The 18,540-nt window shown below is 43.2% G+C and overlaps 1 protein-coding gene across 2 annotated transcripts in view; it reads left to right on the top strand.

Annotated features, from left to right (window-relative positions):
• Positions 1-18,540, top strand: part of LOC138581423 (cytochrome P450 2D17-like) — a 669,998-nt gene that overhangs the window by 281,508 nt on the left and 369,950 nt on the right. For both annotated transcript variants that reach the window (XM_069652740.1, XM_069652739.1), the window contains exon 4: positions 11,302-11,462. In XM_069652740.1, coding sequence (XP_069508841.1) covers positions 11,302-11,462 — 161 coding nt within the window. The remainder of the gene's footprint in view (positions 1-11,301; positions 11,463-18,540) is intronic.

Raw genomic sequence — 18,540 nt, 5'->3', positions numbered from 1 at the left:
TTACTCCAAGGTCCCTTTGCGGGTTGGATTTTTAACGCCTGCTAAAAGCAGGCGTTAAATGCCAACCCGCAAAAGGGAACTCAGAATATGGTGGTAAGTGTTAACGGTCACCGTTGCCATTAACGGTGACCGTTAACCCTTACCTCCAGCCTCGGAATGAGGCCCATGGTGTTTAAACTGCTCACCTTTCTTACGGACTGAGTGTCCAAATAAAATTTTCTTTGGATACACCCCATCTTTAGTTCAAAACTGCTTTTAGGGTTTGCAACTATGCCGATAGTGGTCAGAATTGTATGTTTTTGTGAAGCGTCTGGTCGCGCAGGGATCTGTTCATTAAGTGCAACAGGAATTAATGCTTCGTTTAGCATAGTTGTTCTGCTTGCTTTTTAATTGCTTAGTTAGTTTCAGGCTAAGAAAAATCAAGATACTTACCTTTTTCCGCAAGTTAATACAGACTTCCTTTCAGGTGGACGACGATTTTACTTTAGAGTTTAATTTCCGCGGGGCCATGACTGACTCCAAGATGGCCGCCTATTTATATGATAGTTTAACGTACGCTCATCACCTGTAATACGATGCAAACGAATTACGTTCGATGCAGGATATATTTAAGAATCGAACCATCTGTAAAGCTGTTTTAGGTTAACAGGATAGTTAATCTTGCGCTTTAGGTACATCCAACTAAATAATTGTGAAGTCACTTGTTCCAGGTTTTTTACCAACGGTTGTTAATCAAAAATTCGAATTGATTTTATTTTGCTGATTTTAATTAAATGCACCAATTGGGAATCTCATGTCTTTGTTCATAATGTTTCTTAGATGTTCAGAAATTCTTGTTTTTAACATGCGGATGGTGCTACCAACATATATTTTTGTGCATTGGCATTATGGGTCTACTGCTTGGTAGTGCTGTATATTTTTTGTGAATTTTGGGTAGGAAATAGATACTTCCAATGATCGGATGTTTCCAAAATTGACAAAAAATATACAGCACTACCAAGCAGTAGACCTATAATGCCAATGCACATGTTGGTAGCACCATCCGCATGTTAAAAACAAGAATTTCTGACAACAGTATAGGATCGTTAACAGAGCCCATTTCAGCCTACATAGAAACTCAGTTGCAACCACAGGTGGTGAATCTGTCATCATTCATCAAAGATACAAAAGACGTCATACAACAACTTACCCTCATAAATTGGGAGGCAGACTTTAAGTTAGAAACATTTGACGTAACTGCTCTCTATACAAGTATCATTCACAAAAAAGGTATTGAAACAGTTCAATTTTTTCTACAAACTAGATCGTTGTCCTATTATCATCAGAATAAAATGATTTGTGACATGTTGGATTTTACCCTCAATAATCACCTCTTCCTATTCAACAAACAACTATACAGGCAAAAACAGGGCACAGCAATGGGCGCAAAATTCACCCTTTCACTATGCCAACCTGTACATGGGAGCATACAAACTTCAACATGCATGGAAACACAGCTCATTCATTGAACACGTAGTGTACTGGGGAAGATACATAGACGATATTCTTGTAATCTGGAGAGGTGACAAACTATCATTTAAAGAATTTCACAACTTTCTCAACAACAACGATTTCAACTTAAAGCTAACAATGGAAGCAAGTAATGAGAGGATACATTTCTTGGATTTAGAGCTCTATATTCATGAGGACAAAATACACTCAACGCTCTATACAAAACCCACTTCAGGCAACAGTATACTCCATGCTAAGAGCAATCATCCCTCCACATAATAAACAACATCCCATATGGAGAATTTCTGTGAATTAAAAGAAACTGCACTGAAGACATAGAATTAAAAAAACATAGTGAATCAGCCACAGAGACATTTTTGGAAAGAGGCTATTTGAAAAAGATTTTACAAAGAGCCTTAAAAAAAACTTCCTCCAGACACAGAATGGAGCTACTTAGGAACAAAACTAAATCAAAAGACACAACAGTAACAACTCGGAAACTGAGATTCATTACTACTTATAATTCTGAAAACACATTTTTGAGAAAAACTCTAATAAAACATTGGCCTTTGTTACAATTAGACCAGGATCTTCAACCATTTTTGGATGATCAACCAAGGATCACTTTCAGGAAAGCTCAGAACTTAAAAAGTATTGTGAGTCCATCACACTTTGCACATCAGAACTTTGGACTGTAAACACACTAAAAGGAAACTACAAATGTGGAACTTGCACTATGTGTCAATACTCTGCCAATGGACTTACACATTTTCATCTGTCCAATGGCCGGATCCATTATATACAAGACTTCATTAACTGCAAAAGTACATTTGTGGTATATGTGTTAAAATGCCAATGCACAAAAATATATGTTGGTAGCACCATCCGCATGTTAAAAACAAGAATTTCTGAACATCTAAGAAACATTATGAACAAATACATGAGATTCCCAATTGGACTCCATTTTCTTACAGAACATCCAGAAACCCACATGGATAAAATCCAGTTCTATGGTCTGGAAAAAGTGCAAGCGTTTAGCAGAGGAGGAGACAACGAAAAAAGACTGAGACAAAGAGAAGCGTATTGGATTTGCAATTTGTATTGCTGCCACACAGGTCTCAACGCAGATTCAGAATTAGGACATTTCTTGTGATCATCTTATAACAGTGGGCCAACTGTAATTTGCATTTATTTTCCTTCCCAGGATAACCTTTTGATCTGATCTGTTATTTTGAACTTTATATTCACTATTTTATTTTCATGATTGCCAACACCAATAATTAGTTTCGTTCAATTATCATCATTTTCACTCTTCTATTATATCCAATTTAGTATCAATCTACACAGTTTAGCAAGAAAAAATGTATATCTAAAGGAACTTCAATTGCTTTCTATATAATATATGTACTAAACAATCTTTTCATTTTCATCCCATTCATCCATAATACTTTTCTCTTCCTTTCTGGTTTACCTCATTACAGTTCTTAAAGGACACTCCAAACGGTATTAAATAGTGTTGATTCTAATTAACCTGACCCAATATGGCGTCTGGTGTTATGGATGCCAACCCAACACAACGTTGTTTCTAACCGGCGGCCATCTTTAAAGCATTCAACAGAATGCTTTTATTATGATGACATGCTGTCTATAAATTAGGCAGCCATATCCAAAACATTTAACATGTTACATATATAATTTCGAAACACGCACAATAATTAATGTGCATTTAATTAAAATCAGCAAAAATACATTCAATTCGAATTTTTGATTCACAACCGTTCGTAAAAAACCTGGAACAAGTGACTTCACAATTATTTAGTTGGATATACCTAAAGTGCAAGATAAACTATCCTGTTAACCTAAAACAGCTTTACAGATGGCTTGATTCTTAAATATATTCCGCAGCGAACGTAATTCCTTCACATCGTATTACACGTGACGAGCGTACGTTAAACTATCATATAAATAGGCGGCCATCTTGGAGTCAATCATGGCCCCGCGGAAATTAAACTCTAAAGTAAAATCGTCGTCCACCTGAAAGGAAGTCCGTATTAACCTGCAGAAAAAGGTAAGAATCTTGATTTTTCTTAGCCTGAAACTAACTAAGCAATTAAAAAGCAAGCAGAACAACTATGCTAAACGAAGCATTAATTCCTGTTGCACTTAATAGATAGATATCTGCGCGACCAGACGCTTCAAAAAAACTTACAATTCTGACCACTATCGGCATCGTTGCAAACCCTAAAAGCAGTTTTGAACTAAAGAAGGGGCATATCAAAAGAATATTTTATTTGGACACTCAGTCCGTTAGTAAGGTGAGCAATTTAAACATCATCTCTTTATATTAGAGTTATGAATGGAATATTAATTAAGATGAAATCATGTTTACTAAAAAGCACAAAGATATAGCGGGCATTATGAGAATGTACTGAAACAATACGAATTCAACTGCCTAGTTCTCATTTATTCAGAAAGTTAGCACATGCGTTTTTTCTGTAGACAACTGTATGTTCACTTAATATGTGATGTAACATATATACTGATTATTTACATAACTTTTATTCATTTTATAATTTTTTTTAACTTTTCTCAACAGAGAATTGAACTATGTATGACAAATAATACATTGAGCAATGAATCATTTTATTCTTGTTCTGAAAAGAGCACCCTCCTGATGAACCAATGAGATTGGGGAAACACGTATTGAGGGCACGTTTGAATCTACCCTGAGGGATCATTTGAATCTGTTCTGACAAAGAGAAAATAAAAATACTTGGTTGACGAAATCTTTGAATTCTAATCATTACATTAGGTGCGCAGGTTGCATGACTACAACCAATGACTATTGTCCAATTTGTCAAACAGAGGCTTAGTAAAAGTGTTGTACATAGTGGGTGAGACACAGGATCCTTGGGCTACTCCACATGATATTTGAATTGGGTCAGCAGCCGCTGATGGGGAAAAGACTTGCATTGTCCTGTTGGCCACGAAGGATTGGACCCAGGCTATGGCTTCCACTGAAAAGTGAGCCGCCGACCTAAGGTGGTTGCATAGGATTGCATGATCCACTAGGTCGAAAGCTGCAGAAAGGTCCAGGAGAAGTACCATAGCTGTTTGTCCATTGTCCTTCAACTCGTCAATTTGGGTCTTAAGGTTTAGCAAGACAGTTTCTGTTCCGTGAAGTGGGCGGAAGCCAGACTGTCGTGATCCTAGTAGATGATTAGCTTCTAGGTATTCCCAAATTTGAATATAGGCTACACTGTCAATAATTTTGAGTAGAAAGGGTACAGTGGTAATGCGTCTATAGTTGGTGGGGATGGTAGGGTCTAGCGTTTGTTTTTTGAGCAGGGGAAGGACCCAGGATTCTTTGAGGTTATTGGGCACTGTATTTGTTTTAAAGGATGCATTAATAAACTTGGAGATAAACAGGGCTAAATCTCGAGCAGCGTCCTTTATCATTTGGGCAGTGCAGCAGTCACCCTTGCAATTTGATGGTTTTAGAGAGAGGGTGATTTTCTCCGTGTCAAGGATGGAGATTTCTTCGAATGTAAATGGTGTTGTCGTATTGCTCCCAGTCTGAGGGATGGTTGTTGCTCTGAGGAAGGCACTGAGGCCTTTTTAAACGCTATTTTCTGATGGAGCGATGTAATTTTATTCGAGAGGGCATTTTGAATTGCAGTGCACCATGCACCATGGTTTGCCCGTTGGGACAGTGTCTGCCAGCGGAGTTGGGGATTCCATTTCACAAAGGATGGTAAAAAGTTCCTTGGTGTTGGATCCGGCCTTTGCAATTCTCTCATTGAATATATTCTTTTTGGTATTGATTTGTTTTTTTTGTAGTGTTTGGAGAGTTCAGTTAATTTAGCATTGTTGCCGGTGGTAGGGGAGTGGCGCCAAATAGCTTGTAGCTTTCTTTTCTGTAATCTTAATTCTTTAAGTTGAGGCGTGAACCATGCATTGAGGGGAGATTTCTGTTTGGTTTTGCACATTTTTAGCGGGGCAATAGTGTCCAAGGCCTTGGTCATGGCATTATTAAAAATCTCAACTAAGGATTTAGGGTCAACATTATTGATAGCGCTGTTAAGAGATGGGAGGAGGTGAGGGAGTCATTTTTCTGCTGTAGTATCCTTTTTACTTCTGGTGGGGAGTGGAGGTGCCATGTCAATAGTTTTGGGACTAAGGAGGTCAAGCCTGGCTGAGAAAGAAATAAGGTGATGGTCAGTCCATGATTGCGGTGCATTATCTGTAATAGTAATGTTACAGTTCAAATCGGCCACCCAATCGAGGGTCCTACCTTTGATATGGGTTGGGGAGAGGACTTTTTGTAAAGGTCCATGGTCTTTGAGGAGCGCGGCTATAGATTGAGCATGTTTGTTGCCGACCTTGTTGAAGCCAAGGTTAAAGTCCCCCAGCAGCAGAGTTTGTGAGTGGTCTTTAGTATTGTTGGCTAAGAGGTTAGTTAGGTCCTCCTCAAAGGTTCTGAGTGGGCCAGGGGGTCTGTATACCAGGTAGATAGTTAATGTGCATTTGTTAGATAGAAGAAGTTTAGCCGTGAGCACCTCACATGACGGACATGGAGGTGAGGAGGCAAGTCTGATGGGAAGGTTAGTTTTAGAGATAATGGCTAGGCCACTGCCACTAGAGTTAGGCCTGTCTACTCTGAGTATGTGATAGCTATCATGTATCGCCACCATAAGGGCTGATCCTGCTGCCTCATGGAGCCAGGTTTCAGTTAAGGCTAGTAGGTCTAGATTCTCATTGTGTAGGATGTCAGCAATTTCAGTAGCATGGGCCACCAGAGATCTGGCATTAATGAGTGTTTCAGATAGAGTCAATGTGCCCTTAGTTGTGGGATTGGATGGAGGTTTGGTTGCCAATTTATTGGGGCTCGCAGAATTTTTAGTAACTGCTTGTGAAGGATTCGGTTATTAGGATTGGGCATCAATGTTCGGTTGTTTGTGTTGGTATTTTTAGGTTCATATAGACGGGACAGTCTGGATCTGAGGCTCATAATTCTGTCCTGAGGAGGGCATGTTAGGGGGGTGGCCAGAGCCATAATGGCTATGAAACTAAGTATGAGTACTAAGGGTTGGGTCCTCTGGTTGTCAAATATATTCAGTAGGCTGCGCCAATGTATCTAGACTAGTATCAGACTGGATCAGTTGCACATAAGGACGAGTGTCAGGCTAGAATCAAATTGCACATATGGCTAGTATCAGACTAGATCTGGAATCAATTGCACATATAGGCTAGTATCAGGCTAGGATCAATTACACATGTAGGCTAGTGTCAGATTAGAGCAATTGCACAAATGGGCTAGTATCAGACTGGATCTGGAATCAATTGCAAATGTAGGCTAGTAGCAGGCTAGAGTCAAATGCACATCTGGGCTAGTATCAGGCTAGAATCAAATGCACATCTGGGCTAGTAGCAGGCTAGAATCAATTGCACATATAGGCTAGTGGCAGACTAGAATCAATTGCACATATAGGATAGTAGCAGGCTAGAATCAATTGCACATATAGGCTAGTAGCAGGCTAGAATCAATTGCACATATGGGCTAGTAGGAGGCTAGAATCAATTGCATATATAGGCTAGTGGCAGACTACAATCAATTGCACATATAGGCTAGTAGCAGGCTAGAATCAATTGCACATAAGGGCTAGTATCAGACTGGAAACAATTACACATATAGGCTGGTGTCAGAATGCAACTGGCCACTGGCAACTGCAACACTCAGTAGTAATGTTAAAGCAGCCTATGCAGCACTAAAAAGTGAGGCTAATGCGACATTCAAGTAGAGAGGCAGGTGTAGGCTAAGCAGTCACATGTAGTAGTAAGGCAGATATAGGCTAATGCCATGTTCACAAGGCAGGTTGGTGTATACATGTAGCAACTCATAATTGGTGTAAGGACAATTAAAGCACTACCAGTATGTAGGTAAACAATGCGGAAGGCTTACGAGACGCCCGATCATGAAGTGACTTAACATTGAAGAAGCTGTTGCAACTAAACGTCCAAGGGCTCAGCAATAGCAGGAAGGCACTGTAATAACATGAAGATTGGGGCATGGGGCTGGCACAACAATGTCGAGACTAGCGCATAGATGATAATTGTGCAGGCAGTGAGGAACAAACGTTTAGTGTCACAGTACCTTATAATAGCGTCATCCGGTGGCAGCAAGTCTTAGGGGTGCAAAGTTCCTGGCAGGAGGCAGGGTCGGCAATGGACAGACTAGGACAGGATTTGGCCTTGGTTCATGGCCTTCGTGAAAATGGCCGGCTTGTGCCTCCCGGTGGGCGATTGGCTGCCTTCTAGGCAGTGCTGACCAATGGCAGTGGTCGGTGGATCAGGGTGGGAGCGAAGCGTGGAGCGGAGCCTAGGCCAACTAGGCATCCATCTTGGAGTGTTGAACATGTGCAGCCCAGTATGGGAGCACAATAGAAGTGCAGCGTGGGATACGAACACAGTGCCTGGAAGTTGAATATGCGGCAGGCAGTAGATGCAGCGATCGTCGGTGCTCAATTAGAACACACTTTCAGCAAAGAAGGTCAGCGGGTAAACGATGCGGTCCGCTGGCTCCTGGGGCTTACCTTGATGGAAGGAAAGCTCCTGCTTCTCCTCCTCAAGGGAGGCACTGCTCCAGCAGTGATGATGGGAGCTCCTACTCCTTTGTTGTAGGCAAGTGAAGATGATCAAAAGTCCAGACCGTTATGGTAACTTCCTTCGATGGATCCAGCTTGCTGAAGGGAACTCCAGGGTTTTGGTTACAGGTTTTGCTCAGTATATATCTACTGTTTCAGAGGTTCCAGTGTTCTCTCGTGGCTTTCCTTCTTCCAAGAGGTTGTATGGGACCGGAGTAACCCTTCTCCTCTTTGTTCTCCGCAGTATGCCCAAAGGCTGTTGAACATCACTCTTTGAGGTGGTGTTGCTAGAGGTTATCGTCACTCGCTGAATTATTGCTGTGGAACACTGACAAGAGAAAGCCAAAGGGACACTAGAACTGAAGGCATGGAGACTGTTTTTTTCAGGGGGCAGAGAGAGCTTTGTGGGTAGGTTCCTTCCCTGCCTCAATGAAACTTAGAAGCATGGATCCAGTGGGCAAGTATTGATGATCCAGGCAGTGCTTTGGCCCGCACAGTCTGACCTGGTCTGTCCCACTTTTAATACCACTGTCACAAAGCTGAGTGGGATCAAAATCAGACAGGCTTGGAAATAAAATATTAGCAAGGCTTTTATAAGGGGATATCAGGGTTAACTTAATTATGATTGTCCCAGATTTCTTATCTTGCCTCCCCTCCCTATTCATTAAACACGAGTAGGCTACCTTAACAAAATGCAAAGCCTGTCACCATTTAAAATCTAATACCAAAAAGAAGTCTCATGGGTAACAGAAGTCCCTGGTTTTAATACATTCTCAAAATCCAGTCTGGCTTTCCAGTTCTCAGCCCAAAGATGGGGAAATACCATCACAAGCAAATCTCTTAGGCACTTTCAATCTAGAGGGTTTACATGTCCCCACACTTCATGACTTTTCTTTCTGTTCTGTCAGGTATTCCTCTTTTCTTCCTCTGCTCTTGGGGAGACCCCTTTGCCTGATCCCTGGATCCAATGTGTGGCGCACGCGAGGCTGAACCTCATAGTTTCCACAAAGTACTTGACTCTGTGGATTTCCCAGATGACTGAGACTTACTAGGGTCATGTGGCCGCTGGCCCCAAACAGTTCACTGTAGGCTAATAAGACACACACTTCTAGAGCTGGAGACTGGTTGTCTTCTCTTTGAACCAGACTTGTTGCTCTAAGCCCCAGTGCCCCATCATTATCTACCTATTCGCTGAGTTATAAAATCACCATGCCTCCTTGTCACTACACCAGGTGTTCCTACCTCCACCCCTTCTTAACTCTACTCTCACTAACTGTGTGCCTCTTTCCCCTACTCCTCAACTCACCTCCTCACACTTGCCAGTACTCTCTTACTATTTCAAATGCTCTCCACCGGTTTTGCCTTCAACTTCCTCATGAATATCTTTCCTCTCAATGTGTTTCTTCTACCCGATGTTACTTCCACGCTCCTTTTGCTCCTCAAAGATACACCTCCTCTTCTCTCTTAAATCTACCACTTTTTGACGTTCTCCTACTGCATTTCCTATTCACCACATTCTCTCCATTCTCCATCTTTTGCTCCTGCTGTTATTAGTTACCAACTCCTCTTCATTCCCCACATTCCCCCTGCTGTCCTTATTCACCACCTCCTTCTTAGTCTTTACTTTACACACTTCTCATAGCCACTTCTCTACAGTCTGTACCTTCCTGCTTTGCTACCCCCACTCCTCCATCTACCAGCAACTCAAGCATTCTGTATCCTTCCTCAATCACTGACATCCCTGTATCCTTCCCCCAGCTACTGACCTATACAGGGACTTGGCCACATCCCTGAGCACCAATCCTCTTTAATTGTAGTGCAACTTGGATTTGTTGTCTTTTTCAGGCTGCCAGGCTCTCTACTACATACTCTTCACTACCTCTAGGTGCACATATACGTGGCCCAAGCTTTCAAGAAAGCTGGTCAATTCAGCTGTTGTATGAACCTGCATTGTTTCTGCAGAGCTCTCTGGTTATGCTCTGTATCAGTCAATTCTCTGTGGAGGATCAAAAAGAGTGCCTCTTGATGCAGTTCCTTCTTGCTGCGATTTCAGTGGTGGAAGCAGGTTGGTTGACACATAGCCAGTCCTCCTTCCATTTTAGTGTTCTCACATACATATTGGTTATTAAAGTTGAAAAGGATAAGCCTTCCCCTTTTAGCATCTTTGCTAGTGCAGCCTTGGTGTTAGACACTCCCCTACCCTGACATCTCATAGGAGGTGGATGGTCCTTAACAACTCCAAACGCAGAATACTAGCGAAACAGGACACACAGTGAGTCTCTCTCTTGTTGTAGTGTTCTTATATACATATTTGTTATATCACTTGAAAAGGCTAAACCTTTCCCTTTTGGCATTTCTGCTGGTGCAGCTTAGGTGTTAGATACTCCCCTGCCTGTATATCTCATGGGAGTTGGAGGGTCCCTAGCAACTCCAAAGGGGAGACTCTCAGGGCAACAGGACCACAGGTTCTCAGGTGGATGGGTGAGCCTAGTGTTTGTCTGGGGTCTGCCTCAATGGCTTTGGTGTAACTGGTGCCCCAATGGGACCAGCCCCTGTCAAACAAAGTAGGCTGTGTCAGGGTATCCTCCCCAGAGTTCCCTGGGGTCCAACATCACAGAGCTGGTAGTGGTAAACAACCTCATTGCCATCCCACCCTCTACCCAAAAAGCCAGATAGTGACATTTGTTACATGTCTCAAATAAATGTTAAATATGCCAAATAAAAGGTATGTCCCAGCATGCATGCTGCATGAGAGGGGTTGAGGCCTGGAGGGGAATGGGTACTCAGTTGCACCGCATTTCCTCTTTCAAGGAAGGATATGAATCATTTCATTGCCACTAAAGATTTATTCATGCCACTTCTGAGAGTCTGGAAAGTAAAATCTAGTAAACCACCACATCAAAATCTAGTAACCCACCACATCAGAGGTGGCGCTTCCGTACAAGAGAACAACCACGGCAGCCTCACCCTGGAAAAAAGTACGATTTATGATCTTTTTTGTGACCATAATGCTGAGAGGTCTAGATCCAGATTACTTTTTTAAAACAAGATGTGTTTGGATTTTAATCTCTAATACTTTTTCTGTGATGTTTTTTGGTATGTCAAGCTCTACATTTTCTATGCATTTACCAAATGAATAACTTGTGTCTCAATTGTATCTTCACAGGAAATCCTTTTGACCCACATTTTCTTATAAATAATGCAGTGAGCAATGTTATCTGCTCCATCGTTTTTGGAGATCGCTTTGAGTACACTGATAAGAAATTTCAGAGGATGCTGCATCTCTTTGAAGAAGCTTTGAAGAGTGGGGGTGGATTCCTCCCTCTGGTAAGCTAAACACATGAGCACTATCACATACTAACGCAGCATGGTCCTGTGTGTGCAGAAAGAAAGATCTCCCCACGCAAACTGTTCACTGTGTCTTGTACAGGAGGCCGTTGAGGCCAAGTGTTCTGGGCAACATAAGACTATTTTGTATCTATGCTTGCACATATCTCTCCCTGGTATAAAAACAAAGCTAAAGGAATTTAAGGAAAGGGGATAGTATTAGGACATTTAAGATGGAACTATTTTGCCATATAATAAAGATACTTGACGTAAAATGGGAAGTATCTTGCCAAATGATCGCAGTACCATACATATGTTTGCTGTACTCTGGTCAATGTTCTGTTCATATATCAGTAAAATAAGCAAATCAATCACTGAACACCTCATATGATAGCAGGAAAACACAGAATATATGGTTTGAGTTAAGAAAAACACTAGAAAAACACATAAACGTCATTTTAACTGCTAGTCAAAGATGGACTGGCAAAGCTGATAGAAGCAGCAAGAATCGGTATATCAGCACCCACATAACACTTCTGAGAAAAGCACATAGAACTTTATTATTCATCGCAACTAGTAGAAAGAACAGGGTCAGTATACTAGCACCTGCAAGTCACTTAGAAGTGAGAAAGGTGCACAAAGCTTAGTAGAAGTAGCGTTTAGAATGGCAGTGACTGTATGATAAGGGTATCAAATAATAGTTACATTTTTTTTTACTTCATATGTATTTATTGTGCGATCTTTCCTGTCCAGTAAAAACATCTAATCTCCTTCTCAACCCGCCTCTTCGAAGGGGGCGCATCCCTTTTGCCAATGCTCGGATGGAAATTAGTCTGTCCCACCCCCCACGCACTTTCAGGTAAGGCGAACACCATATGAGGTGATGTAATGTATAAGGGGGAGTAATCCGCAATATTAAACACCGTTTAGAGGCGCTGTAGCGCCTACAGCAAATGTGTGGCACTCGAAAACACGTAGCACATGACTCCATTTTGTATTAGACCCACAACAGTAGGAGCTTTTATAATTGCGCTGTTCATGAACCCAGCTCACTAGGCCCGAATTTCAGTAGAACGGAAAGGATCGGCAGAGCTCCTTTCCCACGGAAGTTCACTTCCCCTGTGTCACTCCAGTGTTGCGTATATTTAGTTTCTTCCAAAGGAATGCACCTTCCAAGAGCGTGAGACAACACTGGGCTCCGGACTGCGCCCATTCATATCCACAAAACTGCCAGTAAACCTCTAACCACCACCCAGCCAGCCCGGAGCGAGCCCCACACCACTGACCCGTCCAGCTCACCTTTGCTGTCCCCGATAAGCAGATGATCCCCCTGTTCCAACACAAATCAAGGGTCCGCAGAAGATACAAGCATGCGTGGCTGTATTTCCTCAAGCATGAAAACACATCCCTTGTAACACAAGGTACAGGGAGGGATACATTAAAGATCAAAACCCTGGTTGGAGACTTTGAGCGCAGGAACTGCGGTATCAACAAAACCCTGAATGTGTGCGTCAGCGCGACTGTATTTTAGCTTCCTTTCTCCCTGGCACCATTTCCCGTACCGCCCAGGTGCCTGCCACAATGATATAGTAACCAGGCTTAGCATGTTTAGTTTAGAATGAAACAATGTAGTAATGTGTGCCCTGACCTTACACCGCGAGGATGAGCCCAGCTGACCCAGGTGTATCTTGATCGACGGGAAAGAACCAACCAATTACATTCCGGCCTACCCCATGGAGCAGGCCCATGTGTAGGGTGCCTCCAATCAGGGGCACCAATTAGTACTGTATATAATTATGTTTTTTGTGTTTTTAAGCCCTTGTTTGTTGCAGGACGAGTCAGAGCGCTCGCAAGCAGCAGAGTCCTTTGCTGATATTTGTATTCTGTACTATTAAACCTTGTTATCCTTGCAACGCTATCTCCTGGCCTAGTTCCCTAGTGGGTTGTCTTTATTCTGGAGTGTGCGTAAAAAGGTGACCCTTACAACATTCCATTATCCCCGTACTTACAGAGGTATCCAGGTGGCCTCTCCGAAAGGGCCGTGCCCTCCTATGTTGACCAGCCCCAAGACCTGTACGCTGAGTGACCCTTGCGGGTGCCGTCTTTGCAGAATTCCCACCTGCTCGTTGAAGCGGGGTACGGCCTAAGGGAGACGCCCAGGCCTGTTGTGGATCCCCTGCGAAACAAGGCTTTTGGAAGAATGTGAACACGTGAGTATAGCCTGCAAGGGATAACAAAGTAGAGTTGGGAGTGTAGAGCAGTGTGAAATGGGTGAACACGCGCTGGATGAAAGTATCACACTCACCTGTGTCTCTGCAGGAGCGATGGATGAGCCTCCCTTGAACCCGAGCCTTCACTTCCCCTGTTTCACACGGAGGAATACCTGTCAAATACAACTTGTACACTCAGACCTGAATTCACCCAATTCCCCTGGGCCCTTCCCTTCTCTTTACTGTGTGCTGTGATGTCCCCGTATGGGCTTACTTTGATCTTTAGTAGGGTGTGCACTCCATCCTGCATTTGCAGGGGCGCAATTCACTCATGTGATTGGTGCCAATGTCTGTAGGCTGAGTTCAGATGCCAAATGCTGTTTTATGCCTTCACAGCGAGGCCGAGAGTGCAAGGTGCCAGTTTCTTCACTGGCTAGAAGGTCCTTCCCACAAGTGAACGTTGCGCGGAGAATGCTGAGTGTCCAAAATTGTCCGTATTGTCTTTGTTTGCCAGTATTTTTGTGGGTGAGTAGCGCTGCATATAGAAGGTAGCTGCCTATAGGTTTGCGCAGCACCTTCAATTCGAGCGCGCCTGGTGTTGTGTGTTACATATTATTAGTTAGATGGATTGAAGAACAATAGAATGTTGATGTGGGGGCTCTAGAATGTTGGGGGGATGTTTTCGTCAGTATGGCGATGAATAAACGATAGATAAGACGTTCCGCATCTTGGCTAATTCTTAATCTAATAATGTGAACAATACACAACACCTGGTAATGTCTCTCCCTTTCCCTTGCAGGAGAAATTATGTGGTATTAGTGCCTTGAGTCCGGGTTCAGTGCTACTGGAGACTTGGTGGTTAGGTAAGTTTTCACGGAGGCTTTTGGTAAGTATGCACCGTGTAGAGGGAGAGAGTGCAGTGAAATAAGTGTCCGCGTTATTGGAGCGAGCGCAATGAATAATGTCTCTTCTTTCTTACAGGGGTTTGTGCGCTAGAGCAACTAACCTGGATTCCAGCGTCGCGGGAAGTTTCGGTGAGTATGCGCAGTGTTACTGATGTGCGCGTATTAACGCTGTTCTTCTTTGTTCTTACAGGTGCCGGTGTAGAAGTCCCTCTTGACTGGAGATAGCTGCAGCATAGAGTAAGAACCAGGTAAGCTGAAGCTGAATGATCCAGAGCGGGTAAGCAGAAGTAGGATGATCCGGAGCAGCTAAGCAGAAGCAGGATGATCCAGAGCAGGTAAGCAGAAACAGGATGATCCGGAGCAGGTAAGCAGATGCTGGCTTATCCAGAGCACGGCAAGTGTGTTGCTGATACAGCTCACAGTAAGCAACACGAAGCACTGGAAGAATCTTGGGTGTGGCTTATATACCCAGCCACACCCAAACAATAGAGAGCTCATGAGTTATCATGCACTTCCTGTGTGGCAACAGGAAGTGGTAACCAGGAAGTTACTACAAACAATAGGAAGGAATGAAAGGAGGGATTTGTTATGGGTTCTTTGTGTGCCTATGCGAGGCCTGCCAAGCCTCCACCCAGCTTGCCCCAACTACCTGCCTGATACCCATGAAAGAAAGCAAGAGTGTATTTTGGTTTCCTGATTGTTGATGTTTTTATGGCTAATTTTGTTCATTTATTTTCTAAGGAATATTAATGATAAGGAAAAAGTAATATGGGAGCCTCACCGAGTAATGGGAGAGGGTGGTGCATGTTATACTGTCCCGGCCAGTGTGAGAGATAAATACAAAAAGAAATATAGGGGCTCTTTATAATTAAAGAGCTTGGGAATAATAGTGGTTGTTATTTAAGCTTGTTTATTTTGTTATTATATTTTTATGTGCACACAGGAGGCCCAGGAGGGGCTTGTGTGACGTGTGCGAGTGCATCAGGGAAGCGTGTACGGAGTGAATGAAGAAGCTATAGTGGGGAACGTGGGAGGGGAAAAGTGAATTGATGTTTTTTTGTGTGTTATGACATTTTTGACAGCGCTGACTCATAATAAAGACACTATTAAGGGCCATACATTTTAACTGATATTGAACATACTTAAATTGTGGTACAGCTGTACAAGCATAACCCTGACACAAGATACCTCCCCAGACGCAACTATGTGGACAAACACACCCCTAGACCATATATGTAAAGCCCTGCCCCTGTATTGTGAGAAAATCAGAAAGTATCACAACCAATGGATGCCTGAGACTAAAGGGGAGGGAATGCCCCACTCCTGGCTTGAACGAGGATCGCTTGACAGATGTGCCCTGGACCATATGTCTACCTACTTGACAGCAAAGTATAGGGGAGAAAATTACAGAGTAGGTGGGAAATATTGGACCTCTGTAGAATGTTTGAAGAAGTAGAGGTCCCGACTGAAGGTGGGATGACACTGGATAGTGACAAGAAGACGAGTACAGAGGAAGCAGGGGGAAAAGGGGTGACGAAAAAGGGGGTATACCCGCTAGCAACATAGCCAGGAGAAGGGTACACCAACCCAACCTATGTGTCAGGGGGTACTATGATGGCCGCCCCCCAGTACGGTCCCACCCCCACCATGGGTCAGACCTGTTGAGTGCAGTGGAACCGGCAGACAGACTCAGAGTTTGGCAGTCCGGAAACAAGGCTGCCGGTAAGCTTATAGGCACCCTTGTGTTCAGACAGCCACACTCATAATGAGGCACCATGTCCTTTATTTAAATTTCATGTGTCCAAAACTGTAGACCCTGAAGCGATTCTCACTCCAGTCCTTGAAATTCCTTCTGCCCAATGTGTTTGGTTTCCTAATGGTGCTGATGGAACTTCAAGAGTCAGGGGCAACATGTCCTATTGAGGAGAAACGCAGATGTGAAGAATTAGTCTCATTCTCCAAGAGGAAAATTATTTGTTTGCCAACTTGCAAACAATTTTTTCGAATGGATTGTGTCCTGCCACGTATTCACTATTTGATAATTATCTTCCAGCTTCAGCTGCTTCGGAAAGCAAAATTCTCGACAGATGACTCGATGTCCCTCGAAGGCCTCCGTCCGATGGTCGACATCATATGCATTATATGTAGCACGCGCAGGGCCCATTGGCTTCAGTTCCGTTTTACGGCACGCTTCGGTTTGTTGAATAAAAAACGTCATGACTTCACCGTCGACTCCATCGACACCCAAACGGGTTTTAAGAAATGGCAAGATTGTGGGTCGGAGATGTCCATCACTGGCCCCCACCACATTTGCCTTTGGTGCCTCGGCACGGAGTATTGTACGAAGGAGTGCAAATCCTGTCAATCGATGACTGACAAGACTCTGAGAGATTGTAAAGTTATAATTGCCAGTGGATAGAATTCCTAAATCCCTTTCTGTCCCAAAAAATGTACTCCGATGAGTCGAGAGATTCTCCTCATTGAAAAAGATGTATGAAATCTCGATGGAGAAGTCGTTCGTATCATTCTTCATCTTCCAAGAAGTCGAAGAAAAGACATCATAGGTCTCCTTCTCCATCGAGTGACTCCTCACTTGAGAGAATAACTTGCCCAACTAAATCCGACTCCCAAGCAAAATGGGAAGATTTTCGGAGGGAAATCATGAAAATCTTTGAGAGAGAAGCCCCTACTAAAGAATGGAAGAAAGACCAGTTGCTCTGCGTAAAGACGACTAGGGGAAGTGTAAGGCAAAACCCTATGCACCCTCAAGTCTGGGACACAAACCTGATGAACATCAAGAGCCTTCAAAGCCTCGAAAGAGTAAAAAAAGGCGTTGAGGACCTCGACATGTCAAGAGTTCAGCCCTTCGAGGATTTTGTCAAAGACAACTTCAACGAAAACAAAATCGATTCCATCAACGCCCTCGACGTCGGAAAGTTCGACACCCATGTTAAAGCCATTGACACCTAAGTTGAATACTTCCAAGCCATTGGCCTCGAGCCCTACTTCGAAGACATTTTCAGAACCATTGAAGACAACACAAGAGAAATCTTATAAGCCACTATCGCAGAAATATTTCTTCAAATCTCTTTCTTCAATGTATGAAACTGGAACCATCTGATGATAAACAAACACCTTTTGATCTTCAATACGGCACTCCAAATGTGCAAATTGAGTTTATTTCAGATTAATTTAGACTTAAGATCTTTATGAGAACTACAATCAGCCAGCGGGGTAGATACATCTCCAGGGCTAGAATTTGGAAAGCAGGATCCTGCAGATCAAGCTAATAGCTCATATAGGCAATTAAAGCCGTAGAATATTTGGGATGGGCTAAACCTGCTTCGCCTTTTCAACAGGATGACTTAACTGACATTTTAGACCAAGGTCCACAGAGGGATCCCATTTTACCCTTCCGGATTGCTTTGCAAAAAAGCATCACAACAAACTGGGAAACCCAATATTCTCTTTCTGTGGTTAATAAGAACTTACCCAAGAAATACAGACCATCAAGCAGTGGCCCAGACTACTTAACCAAGCACCCCACTGTGGAAAGTTTGGTGATCCAAGCAGCCAAGTCCACAAAACAATCTGCTTTCCCTACCATTCCTACAGACAGTGAAGATAAATGGGTGGACGTTTGGGCACGGAAAGTATTTACTGCCGGTAGCATGGCCTTGAAATCGGAAAATGCCACTTGTGCCTTAACTTCATTTTGGTTCATCCTGTGGGATTGTGCAGCAACGGTGGCTGACCACATCCCCCCAAGGGGAAGACAGAGATGGCTTCCTGGCTATAATCAAGGATGGTAAGGAGGCAATGTGTGAGTGCCTCCAGTCAGGTCTGGATGCTGCAGACAGTATTAGTTACTAGCGACTAGCACCGTGCTGTGCAGATTTTCGTGGCTGAGGAAGTCTCGATTTGCACCGGACGTGCAATCTAAATTGCTGAATATGCCTTTTG

Source organism: Ambystoma mexicanum, chromosome 3p (assembly GCF_040938575.1).
Source record: "Ambystoma mexicanum isolate Mex_15411 chromosome 3p, UKY_AmexF1_1, whole genome shotgun sequence".
Classification (NCBI taxonomy): Eukaryota; Metazoa; Chordata; class Amphibia; order Caudata; family Ambystomatidae; genus Ambystoma; species Ambystoma mexicanum.
The sequence above is the reverse complement of the archived record's forward strand: the minus strand, read 5'-3'. Positions and strand labels throughout refer to the sequence as shown.